At 41.5% G+C, this 23560-nt stretch overlaps 1 protein-coding gene and 1 long non-coding RNA gene across 2 annotated transcripts in view; both read left to right on the plus strand.

The window, feature by feature from the left end:
- Positions 1-6205, plus strand: part of LOC135079010 (PAX3- and PAX7-binding protein 1) — a 29211-nt gene extending 23006 nt beyond the window's left edge. The window contains exons 14-17 of the mRNA XM_063973634.1: positions 232-406; positions 4280-4409; positions 5155-5343; positions 6074-6205. Of these exons, the coding sequence (XP_063829704.1) occupies positions 232-406; positions 4280-4409; positions 5155-5343; positions 6074-6205 (626 nt within the window). The remainder of the gene's footprint in view (positions 1-231; positions 407-4279; positions 4410-5154; positions 5344-6073) is intronic.
- A 550-nt stretch (positions 6206-6755) lies between these two features.
- Positions 6756-23459, plus strand: LOC135086966 (uncharacterized). The gene is made up of 3 exons (XR_010260649.1): positions 6756-6877; positions 12890-13064; positions 22210-23459. It is a non-coding gene; the product is annotated as an uncharacterized LOC135086966 (long non-coding RNA).
- Positions 23460-23560: the final 101 nt, after the last annotated feature.

Consider the following 23560-nt stretch of genomic DNA (forward strand, 5'->3'; position numbering starts at 1 on the left):
TAATTATTCTGTCTCTTCCCATCTTGTGTATTTGTCGTAATGTCTCATTCTCCAGCCAAAATATGTCAAAGCCAGACGGGTTCACCCATGACATTGGGTTTGTTTACATTTGGTATCGCTTCTCGTTGGCCGTAGTTTAGTTGTACCTTGTGTGTTTCTTTTTCTTTCTGTTCTGTTCTTTGGTGTGCAATAAACAGTATTTATTTATGATTATTAATGTTTTTTGTTCAGAACTGATCGAGCACGCCTGGGATCCTATGTGCGTGCGTGGCTGCGTGCGCCTACGCGCGCTTTTAGTGAAGTTCGCTGCGTTACCCGGCTCTCGAACTGCGCTGCAGCGACTTGCGGCAAGCGCGCGAGCTCGCCTCGCCTCGCACGTGGCCGCTGACGTCTTCCTACCGCCTGTGTGAGTGAAACTGCAATACACTACTCGCTTCGAGGAAGCATGGAACCCTCTGTGAGTCCGAGGCTGTGAAGTTTGCGGCACTACGAGGCTCTCGCACCGCGCTGCAACGATTAGCGGCCAGCGCGCGAGCTCGCCTCGCCTCGCACGTCGCTGCTGATGTCTTCCTGCCACCTGTGTAAGTAACAGAATCCTATTGTCTCTAATACTTTACTCGCTTCAATGTTTCGATGAAGCCCTTGAGGAAGCTAGAATAGCATGAGACCCGATGTGCGTGCGAGGCTGTGAAGCTCGCTGCGTTACCCGGCTCTCGCACCGCGCTGGAGCGACTAGCGGCCAGCGCGCGCGCTCGCCTCGCCGCGCACGTGGCCGCTGACGTCTTCCTACCACCCGTGTGAGTGACACTACCTAACTTTAGTAAAGCCTGGTCCGTGAGCACGTAGAATCCCGTCCAATGACCCCAAGCTACCCATCCTTGTCGCTCGCACGTAATTATGTTGCTGTCGCGCTCGCACACTCACTGCGGGCGCGCGTCGCACAGTCGCGACAGCAATATAATTACGCACGAGCGACAAGGATGGGTAGCTTGGGGTCATTGGACGGGATTCTACGTGCTCACGGACCAGGCTTTATCTGCAATACACTACTCGCTTCGAGGAAGCATGGAACCATCTGTAAGTCCGAGGCTGAGAAGTTTGCGACGCTACGAGGCTCTCGCACCGCGCTCCAGCGATTAGCGGCCAGCGCTCGCACTCGCCTCGCCTCGCACGTGGCCGCTGACGTATTCCTACCGCCTGTGTGAGTGATAATGTTTAACTTTAAGTGTCTCCAATACACTACTTGAGCACGCATTGGAGTGATGTAGTGTGAGGCTGTGAAGTTTGCTGCGTTACCCGGCTCTCGTACAGCGCTGCAGCGACTAGCGGCCAGCGCGCGAGCTCGCCTCGCCTCGCACGTCGCTGCTGATGTCTTCTTACCACCCGTGTGAGTAACATCAGGCCTGTTCATCTCCGCGAGTTTACATCGAAAACAAAACACGCACGATGGCCCACCTACAGGATACTATTCGACAAGGCCTCACATACGAGCGAACATTGACTCACGCACGCGCATTCTTGTGTATGATGGAAGAAAATAAAGAAAATGGTGTACTAAATACTGTGCAGTATTTAACTGCCTAAATAATAATAAAGACACAGAATGTACTTTTTTAAGTTGCCTCGAGACACTGAGAGGTAAATAAGTTGTTAATATTATTCATGATAATTCATGCTAAATCATGTATTTCCTCCGCCATTTTCCGCAGTTTGGCACCTCACGTCACATCATTTTACCGAAGTCAGCCCTATAGCTTCGGCGCAGTGCCGATCACTGACGTTTGTCAACAAAATGGTGCTTGACTCTTGAGACAGGCTAAATTACACCATATTGTTAATGACATTGAGCATACATTTTTTTAAATAACTTCGCGAAGTAAATCTTCTGTACGTAGTACTTATTATTATTCTGTGGTAACATAACCCACTTTACTCGCTTCTACGTTTCGACGAAGCCCTTGAGGAAGCTAATAGCATGAGACCCGATGTGAGTGTGAGGCTGTGTAGTTCGCTGCGTTACCCGGCTCTCGCACCGCGCTGGAGCGATTAGCGCGCTCGCCTCGCCACGCTACCCGGCTCCTGCGCAGCGCTTCAGCGGCTACCGTCGCGCATTTTTTTTTTCGTGACGTCTGTGCGTCACGAAAAGAACAATGCGCGACGGTGCGTCTTTCCGTTCTATACATGGCCAGAACGCACCCATAGGAAACTGCTCGTGTATATTTTGTAGTGCCTGTTTGTAAATCTGTGACTCCAAACTATACACGATTTTTGCGTACTGATCGTGTATAGTTTGGAGGAGCTTAGTAAAAAATGTCATCTCCAAACTATACTCGATTAGTTTCTACTACACCACTTACACTTGACTAGAGTGTGTTTAGTTGATATTGATTTAGTAAAATTCAGTAAAATATGGAACTATATTTAAAATTACATTTATTTGATATTATTACATAAAATATTATTATTTTACTGAATCTATAATAAATCTAGATTTTTAATACTATTGTAAGTGGTTTTTGAAATTAAATTGATTAGGTAGATTTCGAATTAAATAACAATTTAATTAAAATGAGAGAGAGTGAGAGAAGAAAGTTCAACGTGCATTAAATACAATATTATGCGAGACTTTAAATGCTAGGTTTGTATTGTCGGCCGTTTGGTGTAGTGGTTCAAAACGGACTACTATTCCGGAGGTAGCGGGTTCGATTCCCGCACAGTACAAACAGTTGTGTGCATGTACATATTTGTTTGTATTGGACTGGGTGTTTTCTATGTATAATAAGTATGTATTTACAAAAAAAAAGTATTTAAGTATGTTTATATCCGTTGTCTAGTACCCATAGTACAAGCTTTGCTTAGTTTGGGACTAGAAGCGCAGTGTAAAATGTCTAAGGATATTTATTTATTATTTATTTTATTTATTAACTTTTATCTCAAGAATAAAATCATTTTGACATATTTCCATACCTACGACAATTGGTGAAATATCAGCCCCAAAACAAATATCTTTTCTATGGCAGAATAAGAAACACCAAAAAATCCTTTATCAAAACAATGACACGTGTCGAAAGATGATTCAATGTTTAAAGTAGACACGCAGATATGAATTAATATGTAATAGAAAGAGAGGTCAATAAGTCAAAATGACTAGCATGCAACTACTCGCGTATAAATTGTAATCACGCACTTATTACAATACATACATGATTAGTCCGTATGCGTACTGACGATGTATATTTTGGAGTAAGATAATTGACCTAAGTCACTACAAAGTATACGCGAGCAGTACGCAGCATATGCGTACTGGTCGTGTATAGTTTGGAGGAGCTTAGTAAATAAAGTAATTTCCAAACTATACTCGATTAGTTTCACACCCTTGCGTTCTGGCTATGTATAGAACGGAAAGACGCCGCGACGGTGGCCGCCGGTAAATTGAACCAGTGTTCGTGTCGTGCGGCTTATCACGAACGGGCGTTTATTGTGTGCATGTACTGTCATGTCATATATGTCTACTAGCAGCCGTCCGCGACTTCGTACGCGTGGAACCCGTTTTACCCGTCTTCATCTATCTTACGCGGTTTAGATTTTTTCATACATATGTTTTTTCCCGCTAAATCCCGTTCCCGTAGGAATTTTGCAATATCTGGAGTCGAGCAAAAAAGCGGCACGGCCGTACCATCCTTTTCTCGAAGCAATTCAGGCCATTTTCGACCTCCTGTTGTAACTAAGCTTTAAGTTTACTAAGGTACATGCATGCCAAATTTCAAGCGTCTAACTTAAGCGCTTTAGATTTTTCATACTAAAGGATTTTCCCGCTAATTCCCGTTCCCGTGGAAATTTCGGGAATTCCTTTCTTAGTGCACCTCTACGGTACCTAAGCTACGTCCCTTCCAAATTTCAAGTGCCTACGTTTAGCCGTTTAGGCTGTGCGTTAATATGTCAGTCAGTCAGTCGTCGTTTCAGCCAAATGACGTCCACTGCTGGACAAAGGCCTCCCCCAAGGTTTTCCACAATGAACGGTCCTGCGCTGCCCGCATCCAGGCTCTTGCCGCGACCTTTACCAGATCGTCGGTCCACCTAGTAGGAGGCCTGCCCACGCTACGTTTTCCAGCCCGTGGTCGCCACTCGAGAACTTTCAACAGTCAGTCAGTCAGTTTCTCCTTTTATATATTTAGATAAACTACCCTGTTTTTCATTTTAAGTGAAGTGTACAATTTATTTTGAAAAATAAATTCTTAAACCTTAAACAGTACTAATAGCTAACGTGTTGTCTCCTCAGCGTGGGCGAGGGCACCAGCGGCGCGTTCTGGCGGCGCTGCCTGGGCGCGGGCGTGCGCCTGCTGCGCGCCACGCTGGCGCTCACGGGCCCGCCCGCGCTGTTGCACGCAGACCCCGTCGTGCGCACGCTCGTCGGTGAGTAACACATAATATTAAGCAGGGTACTCAAATAGCCGTGTAGCATGTAACATGTAATGTATCTTACGACACCCAATGGAAGAGTAGGGATTGGTGACAAATGTGTTCTACTCTGCCGTCACCACACGGCACTCTACTACTCCTCCCGTGGTCGTGTCGTAACAGGCGACTTAGGGACTACACATCAAACAGAGAACGGGCAGCAGCGCTCCCTGAAAAACATCAATCTTTTAAACTGTGATCTCCAACCCGCCTGTCAAGCGTGGGGATTACGGCAAAACCCTCCACTATAGTGGAGGAGGCTCATAGTCCAGCAGTGGACTGTAAAGGGCTGTTGATGATGATGATGATGTAATGTATCAGGTACTGTATCAAGTGAGTACATAGGCACGAGCCCGCTGCTCGCTCGCGCGTGGTTCGCAGGGAGATCGCAGCGACCCGCCGAGTGGCGGTATCACTGCGAGCACAAAGGCGGCTCGCAGTAGGATTCAGGAGCTCGCAGCCAGATACGCGTTGACCGTTAGCGAGCCGTACTCACTGGAAGGTTGGTTACGTTACGTGCTACATGGCAGGTGAGTACCCTGCCTTATAGTTCTTGCAACTCACGAAGGCGAGTGAGCTTTACTTGTGTGTGTACGTGTACATGCACATAACGATAGTGTAATGTGTATCAAAACTTTTGAAAAACGAACAGTAGCAAGCCACCACACAGTCATGTAAAGCTCACTCGCGGGCGAGGGCACCAGCGGCGCGTTCTGGCGGCGCTGCCTGGGCGCGGGCGTGCGCCTGCTGCGCGCCACGCTGGCGCTCACGGGCCCGCCCGCGCTGCTACACGCAGACCCCGTCGTGCGCACGCTCGTCGGTGAGTACACACAATATAGTTCTTGTAACTCCCGAAGGCGAGTGAACTTTAGTGCACGCTCATCGGTGAGTAACACATACCCGTGTAGCATGCAATGTATCAGTAGGATTCAGGAGCTCGCAGCCAGATACGCGATGACCGTGGACGAGCCGCACTCACTTGAAGGTTGGTTACGTTACATGCTACGTTACGTGATACATGGCAGGTGAATACCCTGCCTTATACAGGGTGACTTTGTTATCAGTATCCAAATTTTTTTAATAAGCTCGTTAGAACAATTTGACAATACAACTTTATCGTAATTAATTTTAAATGTGGTATTTTCGCAAAAAAATATAGGTATTGAAAGTCTAATTTGCGGGTGCCCATATCTTAAGTTTTAAAGGTTATTGCTTATTTTCGCTCACCATTATGTCTATTAAGCTTTGCAGTTAACTGTGTGTACATTTTTTTCCATGAACGAAGCAAATCTTTCTTTCTTTTCTTCTTTCTTTCTTTCAAATTTTCCACCCGAGTCAATTTGGAAACCGCGCGCAGCGGATGAAAATAATTAAATATGGAGAAAAAAGTTTTGTTTTCTTTACGTAAATCAATTAAGTTACTGATTCTGAGTCGATCCTGAAAATTTGGATACTGATACAAAAATCACCCTGTAGTTCTTGCAACTCACGAAGGCGAGTGAGCTTTACTTGTGTGTGTACGTGTACATGCACATAACGATAGTGTAATGTCTATCAAAACTTTTGAATAACGAACAGTAGCGAGCCACACATGTAAAGCTCACTCGCGGGCGAGGGCACCAGCGGCGCGTTCTGGCGGCGCTGCCTGGGCGCGGGCGTGCGCCTGCTGCGCGCCACGCTGGCGCTCACGGGCCCGCCCGCGCTGCTACACGCAGACCCCGTCGTGCGCACGCTCGTCGGTGAGTAACACATAATATTAAGCAGGGTACTGTATCAAGTGAGTACATAGGCACGAGTCCGCTGCGAGCTGCTCGCGCGTGGTTCGCAGGGCGATTGCAGCGACCCGCCGAGTGGCGGTATCACTGCGAGCACAAAGGTACTCACCTACCATGTAGCACGTAACGTAGCATGTAACTTAACCAACCTTCAAGTGAGTACGGCTCGTCCACGGTCATCGCGTATCTAGCTGCGAGCTCCCTAATCCGCAATGATCGTGACAGTAGCCGCCTTTGTGCTCGTAGTGATACCGCCACTCGGCGGGTCTCCCTGCGAACCACGCGCGAGCAGCTCGCAGCGGGCTCGTGCCTATGTACTCACTTGATACAGTATCTGACACATTACATGCTACACGGCTAGATGAGTACCCAGCTTAATAATATAGTTCTTGCAACTCACGAAGGCGAGTGAGCTTTACTTGTGTGTGTACATGTACATAACGATAGTGTAATGTCCATCAAAATTTGAAAAACGAACAGTAGCAAGCCAAAACACATGTAAAGCTCACTCGCGGGCGAGGGCACCAGCGGCGCGTTCTGGCGGCGCTGCCTGGGCGCGGGCGTGCGCCTGCTGCGCGCCACGCTGGCGCTCACGGGCCCGCCCGCGCTGCTACACGCGGACCCCGTCGTGCGCACGCTCGTCGGTGAGTACACACAATATAGTTCTTGTAACTCCCGAAGGCGAGTGAACTTTAGTGCACGCTCGTCGGTGAGTAACACATACCCGTGTAGCATGCAATGTATCAGTAGGATTCAGGAGCTCGCAGCCAGATACGCGATGACCGTGGACGAGCCGCACTTACTTGAAGGTTGGTTACGTTACATGCTACGTTATGTGTTACATGGCAGGTACTATAAAGCAGGGTACCCTGCCTTATTTATTTATTTAAAGACTTTATTGCACACACAACAATGTTCAGTACAAAAAGGCGAGCTCAATGCCATAAGTCATTCTCTATACAGGGTGTTAGGTAAATGGGTATATGAGCCGACACTAGCCCATGATAACATGGTCATATAAATGGTATGGTGAAGTCAGAAATTTGATATCATCATTTGAATTTTTTTAATTTTCATACGAAATAAATTTTATAAAATCAGATTTGTATGAAAATTAAAATTAAGATATCAATTTTCTGTCTTCACCATACCATTTATATGACCATGTTAACATGGGCTAGTGGCGGCTCATATACCCATTTACCTAACACCCTGTATATTCTTATAGTTCTTGCAAGTCACGAAGGCGAGTGAGCTTTACTTGTGTGTGTACGTATACATGCACATAACGATAATGTAATGTCTATCAAAAGTTTTGAGTAACGAACAGTAGCGAGCCACCACACATGTAAAGCTCACTCGCCTTCGCAAATAGACGTGTTGACACCACCTATAAATTGACGTACCACTTTTTAAAACTGTCAAAACGAAACGTACGATTTTGTATGGCAATACTAGCCAGTGACGTCTACTAGCCAGTGTCAACTCAATTAAACTACTTTTTTTAATTACAATGCAACCAAAATTCGCGATTTACAGGTTATTTAAAATTAATTAAGTTTTTATGACCAGAATGGTGTCTTTTAAAAAAAGTTGTGATTACGAATTATTGGGGAATGGTGTCAAATAGTCTATTACATCATTCTGTCAATAATTTGAATCGAACTGCCTATGCCGGGAATCGAACCCACAACCTTTCGCTTGTCGGGTGACTGCTCTTCCATCTGAATGCTTAGTGTGAGTTTACATCACACATGGTCACTAGTAAGTGTGTAAAAAGATTACATTAATTGTATGACGGATTGTACAGCGCCTCTAGCGGAAACTTTCATAATATTTTTAACGCATTTGTGATTTTAGCTCTTTACTTAAAATTATTTTAAAAAATTGCTCTTCCTGATAATTTGAAAAAATATTCGGATTACCTAAGATGGGAATCGAACCCACAAACTTTCGCTTGCCACTGCTCTGATTGTAATTTTCAAATGTATAGTTCCAAAATACTTGACTGTCCTGTCGATGACATTGACAGCGGGGCGCCACCGTCAATACCGGATCGCTGGTTCAGATTTTTGCCATGTTGGAAACCATATAGTTGAACGATGGTAGCGCCCCCCTGTCATTGAGTTTGGTGGGACAGTTCAGCGTGGGTCATCTATAACTGTTAGGGCTAGCGTCGTCGTTTGATCAATTTCTATGCTAAAAAGTTTTAATAACTAAAAATAAGTATAAAATGGTCCAATTAAATAAAAGACCTTTGTTTATTTTGTTATTTATTAAATTAAAAGTACAGATACAAAATATAAAGTTTAATGTGACAATAACTCGTTTCTCTCAGCTGGCTTTGGTGTAGTAGTAGTACTGGTATCCTCTCGTGCTTGTGGCAGCAACGGTTTCCTGTCGACACCTGAAACAAACAAAAATTAAACGTTAAAACTTTATAAAAATAATAATTAGGAAACTAGACAACATGTTTTGCCTAGTGTTTACGGAGGCGAGCTTCATAACCTCCTGAGACCCAGACCCCTAAAAATTGTCGGATTGTCTTGAATTTTGGAAGGCAGGCTAAGTTTCATATGTAGAACTAACAAAAAATGCAAAAAAAATCTAGCCCCCCTACATACGCCAAAATGGGGGGTGTCACCAGTGATACTACGGGTTTCAAATACATTAAAACGGACTTGAATTAATTAATATTTTAATTACTTCAGTTATGATAAAATAGGTGTTTTTAGTTTCAAATTGATCTGCAATTGTTTAGAATCATATAAGATTTACTTTTTAACAGCTTTTATTTAACTTGTTATTACAAACTTTAATTTAACTTGCAATAAATGTGTGAATGTATGTTTGAGTAAAATCTTGGAAGCTGAATTAGAGCTACTTCCTGCCAACCGATTGAGCTGAAATTTTGCATAGACATGTAACTCAGATGAGACTTCAATATAATTAGGTCATGGAGCTGATCTGATGATGGAGACGGAAGGTAGCCATAGAAACTCTGTGACTAAACGATGTAACTCTGTCGAGTTTTGACTCATTTGATTGGTATTGACAAGTACTCTGGTCTTGCATGATATCCAGGGTCTGATCTGAGGATGGAGCATCAATTTTTTCATCATCTGTCTCATCAAAGTTGCATAACATTGACTTGACGTTACCATCAGACAATCCTAAAAAGGACCATATTTCAAGTCACGAGTGCCCAAAGTGTCACCAGTGACACTTGAATTAATTGACGAAAATACTTATTACAATAGAAACATTTTAATAGTTTTATCGCACAATCTGAGAGATATATTACCGTAGCACACAGAAAACACAAAACAATACCAAAAAACTTGTTTTAAACAATAATTTCTTTTCTTTGAATGTGTCATGTCGGAGGTCGCCCGAATTCAAAATTTCGATTAATGTTTACAAAATCAAAAACCCTTTCGTGCGAGGCATAGCAATTTTTTGGATATGTGACATATTCCAACGTTTCACACACTTTTATTAATTTTCAAAAATATCAATAAATGGCGCTGTAAAAAAAAATATACTCAAGTGTCACGAGTGACACCGGGGGTCTCAGGAGGATAAGGCTGATTTACACGTATTAAGTAAAGCCTGGTCCGTGAGCACGTAGAATTTTGTCCAATGACCCCAAGCTACCCATCCTTATCGCTCGCACGTAATTATATTGCTGTCGCGACTGTGCGACGGGCGCCCGCAGTGAGTGTGCGAGCGCGACAGCAACATTTCCAATTACATTTCAAATTAATTTCCAACATTTACAATTTTAACTTAATTTCTCTGTCAAGTTGGTGGGCGGGGCTTGTCACTTGATACGATTTTGACAAGCAGTTTCATTGTAAACAAGAGCTTGACGTTTGGAATTAAGTTAAAATTTAGTTACGATGCAATTTGATCACTTAAAATTAAGTTAAATACTTAACTACTTAATACGTGTAAATCGGCCTATAAACGCGTATTTGTAAGTGTAAAACTACGAATATGCGTCTATGAAGCCACGCCTCCGTGCTCCGATTTACTCGTAGAATACATACATAGTAAATAATAAATGCTTATTTAAATTAGAGGCGTGAGGAAGCGCTGCAGTACTGTCTACTAATTTTTATACAATTTCTAGAAGCGCAGTCGTAGTACCACTACCATGACAAACGCTACGTGTGTTGCGCTTATAGAAATTGTATGAAAACTAGTAGTTTTCGCGCTACAGTGGCGCCACTGCAGCGCTTCCTCGCGCCTGTAATTTGAAGGAGCTCTTAGTGTACAAATAAATAAAATACTAAAGAAAAAAAATATCCTCACCTCATATGCCAGCTGCTGCATCTTAAAGGCACATTGAGTTTTTAGTTGACCTGGTTTTGTCCATAGTATGATTAGGTCTTCAGCGAACGATAGGCAGATGGGAAGCGTAAATGTGAATCTTGATTTAGTCGGAATATTGCTATTTCTTCTTGGAGTGTTTGAAGGACATCATTTATTAGTACGGAGGGACTGTGGGCAGCCTTGTTTTACTCCCTTCCCTTTGGTGGCGAACCTGGTTAGCGCTGCCTTTGATATACATAATGTGGATTTATTCATGCAAGCTTTGGTCTTAAAGTATGGTCAGGGTTTTATTGGTTCTGGATGCAAGAATATCTTTAAGGGCGTTTAAGTCTACAGTGTTGAAGACTTTTTCCATGTGCCCTCTCGCTGCTTTTCGTCAAGAATCTCCGGAGCGTAAAGATGTGGTCATCTGTGGATCTGTGTTCTAGGAATGCTGCTTGATAGTTGTTTTTTTGGTTTTATTTTTATTTTTTTATTTTTGTTTTGTTTTTCTTTTGTTTTTTTTTTGTTTTTTTTTGTTTTTTTTTTTTGTTGTTTTTTTTTTGTTTTTTACCAAAGCCTTGGCTCTCTTTGTCTAAGCGGTTAAGAAGAAAGTTGGCGTATATTCTGTATCCGGTTTAACATACGTCCGTAGTCACTGATGCACTGTGGATTCTGTTTTTTCGGTATTGTGACTTGTACGGCCCGAGTCCAAGCTTCCGGGATTATGTTGTGTTTTGTTATGTTGTGTTGTTAGCTATAGCTTTGAACAGTTCGGTTACTACTTGATCTGTATCTGGCGGGATTTCACTCTTGAAACTTTATACAGGGTGTCCCAAAAAGTAGTGTCAAACCGAAGCCCAGAGGTAGAGCATCACTAGGGCTATCCATATCACCCCCATGTACCTATGTTCCGCGATTTTTGATAAAGATAAAAATTCTGAGGCTCAGATATTCTTGCTGAACGTTTCTGCACACGTAAAAATCGTGCAACAGAAAGAGGAAATTTATTAAAAACTGGAGGCGGACCACCAGCACCTCCACACAATGGAGCCATAATAACCATGGTTGAAGAAGTGCGTATTATTATGTATTTTCTCAAAACGTTTCAAAAATTATCAAGTACTCCTCAACTGTTTTTATTTTTCAGGCTGCACCTATTATGATTTGCGAGTTGAAAAACTCTTTTGATAGTGACGGAACCATACTAGATGCAATTAGCAACAGTCAACAACTGGACTTGTTAGACAAACCTACCATTTCTGTATCGATTGACGCCAGAGGTACTTTTGCTCTATGTACTATTTTATGAATCCTTAATTTTATGTTATGCTGATAAGATTGTGATTTTTTTTTAGAAATATTGGATACAGAGAATATAAAAGATTCCGAATTAAATATCATGAGTTTTAAAGAGCAAGAAGACGGCAAAATCTTTGAACATAACCACTTTCAAGTCGAAGATTTGCAAAGTACACCTACTATTTGTCGTTTAATACAAATGATTAAAAAAAAAAATAACTTAATGCTTGCTCAGACGGCAAACCTTATTTAGCAACAATGACCAAGACTGAAGATCGGGAACGTAAACCCACAGACTACATTCGTCTAGAGGCTGTAATAAGAATCAAACATTTAGAAAAAGATGGGAATGCAAATATTGAAAACCGGGTACCTTATGTTTTTTATTAATTAATAAAAATAAAGTACAACACTGTTTAATAGGTAATATGTTTCTCTTTACAGTTAGAGCATATTATAAAAACAACAGCATTATTAGAGCAAGAAAGACAGAAAACATTACTAGAAATTACTAGAAACCGCTAAATTTGAGTTAGAGGAAATAAAAGTCTTGAAAAACAAGGAAGCAAAATATGGTCGTTAAAAATAAAAATAATTGTTGTAGCGCGCATCCGAAGTTCATTCCGAAAGGTTGGCTAACCGCCCGCGATTCGCTCCTATTATGTAGTCTGCACAGACAAAGCCACGGCCAATAGGAGCGCTCCCCGCCGCCGCGATCAGATTTTAGTTATGATTCGTAACACCAATAAAAGTTGAAACAATTCGAAGTATAAACGGTGTTGTCATCCAAAGATTTTTTATAATTGCCGCCATTTCTTGTTTTCGTTGGTCAGACTCTAATTTGTTAGTTTTGCAAGGTAATCGAGTCGCACTTTGCCCCTTTATTGGGCTATTGTGCACGATTTGTGATTTATTCTTTCTACACCAACCAACCCAGATCCCCTCAGAAAGCAAGCACCCTATCTAGGCCGCTACAGGCTTCTTGCAGCAGTTGAGCTCGTTGATCTGCTGCGCCTATAGGTTTTAATTGTTTCCAGATACATTAAGCACGGCAGCGGGCGCCGCTCCTGGGCCCAGCGCCGCCGCCGCCGCCGCCGCGCTGTCCGAGACCTTACCGCGCTCGGGCCGCCTGCGCGCAGAAGCGCTTAAACGACTGTCGCAGCTGGCGCAAGTGGCGCTCTCGCGGCTGGAAACTGACAACCCGCTGCATTTGTAAGTTCACTTGAGCTTTTTTTTCAAAGCGAGCGTCTATAGCGTCTGTGGCACCGCGACTGTGATGCCGCGACAGAGCGACAAATAGATGTTCTATGCAAATGTATGAAATTCTAGGGAACGTCATTCGAATGCAGTGACGCTGCGTCTGTGACGCTTAGTTCGAAAGGCTGCCTTTATTCGAGTAATTTAGTAGAGTGACTTGCCTTTAGCAACGTGTCATCCCTTAAACTTATACCGCTGATTTCACTATGTATAAATAACCGAACTCTTCGGTCATACTTTAGTCTTAAGTTGTACTTCATTGTAACAACATAAATAAAGGTGGAAGTCAAGAATAAAATACAACAAAGTAACACCCGCGCCGTCCACTACAAAGCGACCTACAGTGGAGCGGACGGTTTCATCGGCACTTTGGAGGCATTTAATGATTGCGCAAATGTGAGTGATGCTAACGCCTTACGTGGTTTGTCGATGCTTCTTACACACGACGCAACCACGTGGTGGAGTCAAGTGATCATTTCGTGGAGCAGCGCCCCAAGATTCCACAGGATATACAGAGAGTTGTTCTCGAAACTTCAACAGCCACGGGAGAGAACTGAGTTGTACATAGCTAAAGCACGCGCTCACCTAGCATGAAGACCTCAGCGAGAAAGTAAACTCGAAATGGTCTACGGCTTACTTCATGTACGAGTTCGAGAACACATACGGAGAGAAGTGGATAAATTTGAAACGCTGCTAAGAAAAGCAACAGTGATAAAACTCGGTAAAGGTAAGATACCTTATAATCGGTCTCTCAGTCGTCACAGCGGGACAATACGAAGAGCTGAAGAAGAAGATAGTTAAAAGGTTCAGCGAATCCCAGATCGTGAAAACTCAGCGGCTTCTAGAAAGAGAGGAGATTGGTGACCGTACGCCACAGTTCTTGCGGCACCTTAAATCGCTAGCTGGCAGCGCTGTCTGAAGACGTGTTGCGCGTTATTTGAAAGAAAGAAAGAAAAATACATTTATTACAATGGACATCACATAAATAGATACATAACAGTGGCACATAATAATAAAAGAAAAACAAACACAAGAATAAACTGAGCAGTGCCACCTACTCAAGAACAGGATGCCACTACAACGGGACCCCCCTCAGCATATGCCGTGACCCACGGTAACGAAGGGCGCTGGTTTTCAGTTCATTTGGACGAAGAGCTTACTTACCGACATGTAAGCAGTCGTCGTGGATACGCCACTCGACACACTTGAAAACGTTAGGCTACGGTGCACGAGGCCATCGCCTCCAGTAGCAGCGAAAACGTTACGGAAACGTTACGTTACGTGTGGAGATCACACACGTCACTGACGAACGTTTTCGCCCGCTTGAAGAGAACCATGTCGCTTCTCATAAAGAATATGCAACAGGCGCAAGTAACTGAGGTAGATACGAGAAGTAGCAGGCCACGCGATCGTTCAAACTTACGCTCGCAAACATAATCTCGGTCTAGAACAGTGGTTCCCAAACTTATTTAGTCTACTGCCCACTTTGAGAATAAATTATTTTATAGCGCCCCCCATTTTTGTAGTCAAGAGTCAAGCTCAGTCGGTGTCTTAAGAGTCCTAGTAGATGACGCCTCCCAAGCCTCTACACAACGTCCCGATTTTTTTTCTGGGTTTCTTACCGCCCCCCTTTAAGCCTGCAGCGCCCACAAGGGGGCGTTATCGCCCACTTTGGGAAAGACTGGTCTAGAACTAGGCCGGCGGTCTGACTGTGTTAGAACCATCACCACTATGGTACGCAAGCAAGGAAGTGCATTGAACCCTGCTCCTACAAACCACAGCAGGGAAACGCCAGCGGGAGTCATTAGCGGCGGTTGACGCAATTTCCCATACACCTACACGCCGCATCTTCGTTACTGATAAGGCGAGTAATGCCTCTGCCTATGGATTAGTCGCCGCCAACGAAACTCCAATAACTACGTATGGTACTATTGCATTGACCTTAAACCTCGGGCTTCGAAGAGACTTCCCATGTATATTTGTGGTAGCGGTTGTACAGAAACCAATTAATCGGTGTTGATTTTCTCGCTCCAAGGGCCAACGCTGTTAATTATGTGGAGCTGTTGCAGGAATCAATTGCTACCGTGAGAACTTTACCGGCATATCGTCTACGCCTTATCTTAAATGATCAAAATGCTTACGTATCTAATGTATCGTGGATAATATTTATTTATACAACGTATATTTATTTTGCGTTAAAACAAGTACAGAGCTTCGAGTATCTGGGACAAAGAAGTTTTAGATTCAGTGAGAAAAACAGTATCAAGAGCAAGGAGATGAAGAAGATGAGCCTGAGCCTCTGCCGAGCATTAAGGAAGCTCTGGAAGCAGCTGAATTATTGGAAAATTATTTTCTTTATCACCAAGATGTCTCAATATCGCAAGATATGAATAAAATAAGTAAAAAAATAGAATAAAATGACGTCAAACAAAAAAAATCTGTTGTCTGAGGATCCAACCAACGACGAAGTCAGAGAAATTATTATAAAAATGCGAAATGGCACTGACCAAGTAGTAACTGAACTCTTCAAAGCAATACCTAATCAACTGCTTGAAGCCCTAACAGAACACCTACATAACGCCTGGAATTATAATATAATCCCGGAAGCTTGAACTCCGACTGTACAAGTCCCAATACCGAAAAAACAGAATCCACAGTGCATCAGTGACTACAGACGTATTCTGATATGTAACACTGGATACAGAATATACGGCAACTTTCTTCTTAATCGCTTAGATAAAGAGATCCAAAGCCTTGATAACTATCAAACAGCATTTCTAGAACACAGATCCACAGATGAACACATCTTTACGCTCCGAAGAATTCTTGACGAAAAGTGGAGAGAGGGCACAACAACGTACGTCATGGCATTTGATATGGAAAAAGCCTTCGACACTGTAGACTTAAACGCCCTTAAAGATATTCTTGCGTTCAGAACCAATAAAACCCTGACCAATAGGATTAGTAAAGCTTGCATGAATGAATCCACATGCATCAAATGGTACGGGCAGCAAACCAGGTGCGTCACCAAAGGGAAGGGAGTAAAACAAGACTGCCCACTGTCCCCCTGTTTATTCACCATACTAATAAATGACGTTCTTCAAACACTCCAAGAAGAAATATCAATACTCCGACTAAATCAAGATTCACATATTACGCTTCCCATCTGCCTATCGTTCGCTGACGACCTAATCATACTAGGGACGAAACCAAGTCAACTAAAAACAATCAAAAACAAAACCACACAGTTCATTAGCATAGCGGAGGGAATAAATATACAACCAGCGAAAGAGATGAAATATCCAGGGCAGGGACCTGGATGGATAACATCAGAATACAGCAGAAATGACACAATAAAAGCATCTACCGTGAGAACTATGTACCCGGCAGATGAAGTCTTAACAGAATAATATCGTCTACGCCTTATCTTAAACGATCAAAATGCTTACATATCTAATGTATCGTGGATAATATTTATTTATACAACGTATATTTATTTTGCGTTAAAACAAGTACAGAGCTTCGAGTATCTGGGACAAAGAAGTTTTAGATTCAGTGAGAAAAACAGGATCAAGAGCAAGGAGATGAAGAATATGAGCCTGAGCCTCTGCCGAGCATTAAGGAAGCTCTGGAAGCAGCTGAATTATTGGAAAATTATTTTCTTTATCACCAAGATGTCTCAATATCGCAAGATATGAATAAAATAAGTAAAAAAATAGAATAAAATGACGTCAAACAAAAAAAATCTGTTGTCTGAGGATCCAACCAACGACGAAGTCAGAGAAATTATTATAAAAATGCGAAATGGCACTGACCAAGTAGTAACTGAACTCTTCAAAGCAATACCTAATCAACTGCTTGAAGCCCTAACAGAACACCTACATAACGCCTGGAATTATAATATAATCCCGGAAGCTTGAACTCCGACTGTACAAGTCCCAATACCGAAAAAACAGAATCCACAGTGCATCAGTGACTACAGACGTATTCTGATATGTAACACTGGATACAGAATATACGGCAACTTTCTTCTTAATCGCTTAGATAAAGAGATCCAAAGCCTTGATAACTATCAAACAGCATTTCTAGAACACAGATCCACAGATGAACACATCTTTACGCTCCGAAGAATTCTTGACGAAAAGTGGAGAGAGGGCACAACAACGTACGTCATGGCATTTGATATGGAAAAAGCCTTCGACACTGTAGACTTAAACGCCCTTAAAGATATTCTTGCGTTCAGAACCAATAAAACCCTGACCAATAGGATTAGTAAAGCTTGCATGAATGAATCCACATGCATCAAATGGTACGGGCAGCAAACCAGGTGCGTCACCAAAGGGAAGGGAGTAAAACAAGACTGCCCACTGTCCCCCTGTTTATTCACCATACTAATAAATGACGTTCTTCAAACACTCCAAGAAGAAATATCAATACTCCGACTAAATCAAGATTCACATATTACGCTTCCCATCTGCCTATCGTTCGCTGACGACCTAATCATACTAGGGACGAAACCAAGTCAACTAAAAACAATCAAAAACAAAACCACACAGTTCATTAGCATAGCGGAGGGAATAAATATACAACCAGCGAAAGAGATGAAATATCCAGGGCAGGGACCTGGATGGATAACATCAGAATACAGCAGAAATGACACAATAAAAGCATCTACCGTGAGAACTATGTACCCGGCAGATGAAGTCTTAACAGAATAATATCGTCTACGCCTTATCTTAAACGATCAAAATGCTTACATATCTAATGTATCGTGGATAATATTTATTTATACAACGTATATTTATTTTGCGTTAAAACAAGTACAGAGCTTCGAGTATCTGGGACAAAGAAGTTTTAGATTCAGTGAGAAAAACAGTATCAAGAGCAAGGAGATGAAGAAGATGAGCCTGAGCCTCTGCCGAGCATCAAGGAAGCTCTGGAAGCAGCTGAATTATTGGAAAATTATTTCCTTTATCACCAAGATGTCTCAATATCGCAAGATATTAATAAAATAAGTAAAAAAAAAAACAACAAAATTACTGGTGCAGCAAAAGACACCCAACAAAAATAATAAATAAGCTGTCTGAGGATCCAACCAACGACGAAGTCAGAGAAAATATTATAAAATGCGAAATGGCACTGACCAAGTAGTAACTGAACTCTTCAAAGCTAATACCTAATCAACTGCTTGAAGCCCTAACAGAACACCTACATAACGCCTGGAATTATAATATAATCCCGGAAGGTTGAACTCGGACCGTACAAGTCCCAATACCGAAAAAACAAAATCCACAGTGCATCAGTGACTACAGACGAATTTCGATATGTAATACTGGATACAGAATATACGCCAACTTTCTTCTTAATCGCTTAGATAAAGAGATCCAAAGCCTTGATAACTATCAAACAGCATTTCTAGAACACAGATCCACAGATGAACACATCTTTACGCTCCGAAGAATTCTTGACGAAAAGTGGAGAGGGCACAACATCGTTCGTCATGGCAATTGACTTGGAAAAAGCCTTCGACACTGTAGACTTAAACGCCCTTAAAGATATTCTTGCGTTCAGAATCAATAAAACCCTGACCAATAGGATTAGTAAAGCTTGCATGAATGAATCCAAATGCATCAAATGTAATGTTACGGGCAGCAAACCAGGTGCGTACCATACTATTTACCATACCATACTATTAAATTAAACTGAGGATCAAGAGCAAGGAGCTGAAGAAGATGAGACAGATGAGCCGAGCCTCTGCCGAGCATTAAGGAAGCTCTGGAAGCAGCTGAATTATTGGAAAATTATTTCCTTTATCACCAAGATGTCTCAATATCGCAAGATATGAATAAAATAAGTAAAAAAAAAAACAACAAAATTACTGGTGCAGCAAAAGACATCAAACAAAAATAATAAATAAGCTGTCTGAGGATCCAACCAACGACGAAGTCAGAGAAAATATTATAAAATGCGAAATGGCACTGACCAAGTAGTAACTGAACTGTTCAAAGCAATACCTAATCAACTGCTTGAAGCCCTAACAGAACACCTACATAACGCCTGGAATTATAATATAATCCCGGAAGCTTGGACTCGGACCGTACAAGTCCCAATACCGAAAAAACAGAATCCACAGTGCATCAGTGACTACAGACGTATTTCGATATGTAATACTGGATACAGAATATACGCCAACTTTCTTCTTAATCGCTTAGATAAAGAGATCCAAAGCCTTGATAACTATCAAACAGCATTTCTAGAACACAGATCCACAGATGAACTCATCTTTACGCTCCGAAGAATTCTTGACGAAAAGTGGAGAGAGGGCACAACAACGTTCGTCATGGCAATTGACTTGGAAAAAGCCTTCGACACTGTAGACTTAAACGCCTTTAAAGATATTCTTGCGTTCAGAACCAATAAAACCCTGACCAATAGGATTAGTAAAGCTTGCATGAATGAATCCACATGCATCAAATGGTACGGGCAGCAAACCAGGTGCGTCACCAAAGGGAAGGGAGTAAAACAAGGCTGCCCACTGTCCCCTCGTTTATACACCATACTAATAGATGACGTCCTTCAAACACTGCAAAAAGAAATACCAATACTACGACTAAACCAAGACTCACACATTACGTTGCCCATCTGCCTATCGTTTGCTGACGACCTGATCATACTAGGGACGAAACCTAGTCAAATGAAATCAATCTTCAAAAGTCTCAAAGATCTCCTACTAATAGTGGGAATAAAAATCAACGACACGAAAACAAAAATCCTCATCCGAGATCCAATCAATCCACCAAACCTCACACGGTTCATTAGTATAGCCGAGAGAATAAATATACAGCCAGCGAAAGAAATGAAATATCTAGGGCCCTGGATAACATCTGGACACAGCAGAAAGGATACAATAAAAGCCCGCTGCAAGCAAGGGGTTAAAAACTCTAAAACACTTATATCCTTCATAAAGAAAACCAAAATGCAATGGGAAACTGCCAGGCTACTATACAAAATGATCATAGAACCAACCATGACATATGGTATAAAGGCCGCATCCATTACCAAAGCAAACCGCTCAATGTTTAGGAAATACGAACGTGTTATTCGGAAAGACATGCTGAGCTATAGCAAAAATCCCCCAAAAAATAAAAAAGTGCACCAACTTCTGCAAGGCAAAACAATATCTAAGAGCATCAAGTTCCTCAGAATTTGCTATTACGGCCATGTTTTGCGACGACCCGAACCACATATCCTTCACAGTGCTATGAGATTTAAAGCAAGAAGATTAAAGATTGACAGGCCCATATACACCTGGAAAGACACATTAAAGCAAGACTTAAAATACTACCGAAGAACACGAAATGAGTGGACTCAATTAGCACTAGACAAAAAAGAAATAAGAAAAGCAGCACAGGAAATATTCAATCTTGAAGAGACAGACAGCGAAGAAGACGTCCAAAATCCAGAACCGCAGCCATTGATGGAACAATGAACCAAGAAAAGCAGCTGTACAAACCAATAACAAGTAGGCAACCACACCAAAGGCCAGACTGCCCACCTCATCGCACCAACGCTCAGTCCTATCAACAATAAACCCGTCTTTACCTCTTTTCCTAGACCAGGCTCAGGATGCATATCTACTTGGTTGTGGTCGACCGGTTGCGGTTTAAAGACGCAGCGGCTAGTCGGCCGTCCTCTCCCATCCCAGAGCGTGTCCTTCCTTAAAATTGTGCCTACTGTTATGCCGGTTTGACCGGAGCAGGCCTCGTCCTGGCTGGGTGAGCACTATCGTATCGTAACTTAGAAAAAATACATATTACTGTATAAACGCATGAAGCAACTTCGCCTGAAGGTTCAGGAGCAATTTACGCATCAAGAGATTTGGGAGTAGATCCTAGTAAACTCTCAGCTCTTAGTAATGCATTGCGGACCGATCTTAGTAATTGAAATATTAATGAGAAGAAGCTCTCAGTGACAATAATAATGTCATCGGGAGCAGATACAATTTACGGGTCAAGCTGAGTAGGCCCTAGTTAGTACTTTACCAAAATACTTAAGAGCAGGTCTTAATATTAATTGGGAACCGATCCTCTGAATTAAAAAAAAGAACGACAAAATACGTGGTAGCCGAAGGCTTTTAATCGTCTCGCCGAACCTCGCAAGAAATGATAAGAACTCGATGCAAATTGCGAGTAAAAACTCAGTTTCTAAAATTCTGAATTAAGAAAACAAAAATGCATATTACTGCATAAACGCATCAAGCAATAAATACAAATAATGAGTGTTAACTCAATAAACTTTTAACTTAGAAAAAATACATGTCGTAGAATATTGATTGTCATGTAATTACTTAGTAATCATTTTAATAAAACCAAATAATAATAACAACATTAATTTTAAATGTAATAAATTATAATTTGATTTATTGTAAATGTCTAGTTATGTTATAAAATAGTTTGCAGTAAGTAAAAGGAGTTGTATTGACCGTACCGAGACAGGTCGGGCGCTGCCTGCTAGCCGGTTTGGGTGGGGATGGCTGTATAAAAGAACGAGCACGACCGTAGTCGTGGCATTCTGGCCTCACCCGCCGCTCGGTATTGTTGTCTCGGTCCTGTGTGTGAGACTGCTCGAATATTATTATTGTTATTATTGTATTCTTACCGAAATACAACAATCTATAGTGTTAAAACTATACATCGTTTTATTTAACTTCCTGGTGAAACATAATGTCCTGCCCCTTCTGACCGTTCTCCGACATCAGAAGTGGGAATTTACAAAATGTAGACATACATATTACTGTATAAACGCATCAAGCAACTTCGCCTGAAGGTTCAGGAGCAATTTACGCATCAAGAGATTTGGAAGAAGATCCTAGTAATTTATCAACCTTTCTTAGATATTACCACTTGCTAATATATGGTTTTAAGATTTGAAAGGTAGAAAAGACATTCCCCAAGAGATTCATCATTTGTACGTTAAACAAATTCAATGATTACCACTTGCTAATATATGGTTTTAAGATTTGAAAGGTAGAAAAGAGATTCCCCAAGAGATTTCATCATTTGTACGTTCAACAAATTCAATGTGTTTTGTTTTGTTACAGAAAAGCATTGGATCAAGCCCGCTCGGTTATAGCAGAGGCGCGCGCCATGGAGTAAAATTGTGTCCGAATGCTCGAGTTTGACTCGCATGGCGGATGCTCTTTAGAGAAGTAAGCTGCTGTATATAAATTGGTATTGAAATAATCAAACCATAACAATGACATTGACTTAACAAAATGACAGTAAAAAATAATGAAGTTTACAAAGATACCGTGACTGAAAAACTGACAAGTTTTCTTCCAAGTAGATTTGGATAGTATTGAATTATTTATTCAAAGTTACAGCACAGCTAGAAGTTGGTTTTGACACATATACAGGGTGTTAGGTAAATGGGTATATGAGCCGACACTAGCACGTGTTAACATGGGCATATAAATGGTATGGTGAAGTCAGAAAATCGATATCTTCATTTTAATTATTTTAATTTTCATACAAATCGGAATTTATAAAATTTATTTTGTATGAAAATTAAAAAAATTAAAATCATGATATCAAATTTCTGACTTCACCATACCATTTATATGCCCATGTTAACATAGGCTAGTGTCGGCTCATATACCCATTTACCTAACACCCTGTATAACACACAACTTCCAATAGCCCTTAAATTAACTTTAAGCTTCAGCAGCTTTGTCGTTGATAAGTGAATGAAAGGATTGTTAGAATGAGTCGGGACAATTTGAAACTAGCCCCCTTATTAATACAAGTTACTTACACGCTCATTGAACAGTGTTTTATAGTTCAGTATGGAAACGTCATTTTAAAACAACAAGCGTGTAACTTTTTATTAGTTAGGGGTTACTGTCAAATAGTCTTGATTGTATCCCATTTGAAGTACTATTTATTAACCGTAAGAAGATATGAGCTTTTATATGATATCTCACAGCAATATTGAAATAAATTTCATTGGACCACGAATTAAAAGTAATTTTGTTATAGCCAATCGATTTTGAAAGGCTTCAATTGTCATGATTGTTACAAAATCAAAAACTAACAAGATGTTTGCACAGCGTCTTTTTCTAACGCTAAGAAATGATGAATTGGAACGTTATTTCCTCTATCATAGAGGAACTACTTACACAAATCAAGTGTAATAAATTAAAATATTTTGCACCTCAGCAGAATTGATAGGAAATGTTTGTGAACCCGATTTGAGCGCTATGTGAATGATAATCCGATAGCTAGTGATAATGTATATAAGCAACGTGAAATGGCTTCTTGTGTGAGGGATAAATAAATGATAATTTTTTAATGTCTGTTTTATTTAAACCAAGTATTCATCGTTTTCATCAGTCACACAGCCCAAAGTATGTACATTATGTACAAAAATATTAGCCGATGCCAATAAATAAA

The sequence above is a fragment of the Ostrinia nubilalis genome, chromosome 2, assembly GCF_963855985.1.
Source record: "Ostrinia nubilalis chromosome 2, ilOstNubi1.1, whole genome shotgun sequence".
Classification (NCBI taxonomy): domain Eukaryota; kingdom Metazoa; phylum Arthropoda; class Insecta; order Lepidoptera; family Crambidae; genus Ostrinia; species Ostrinia nubilalis.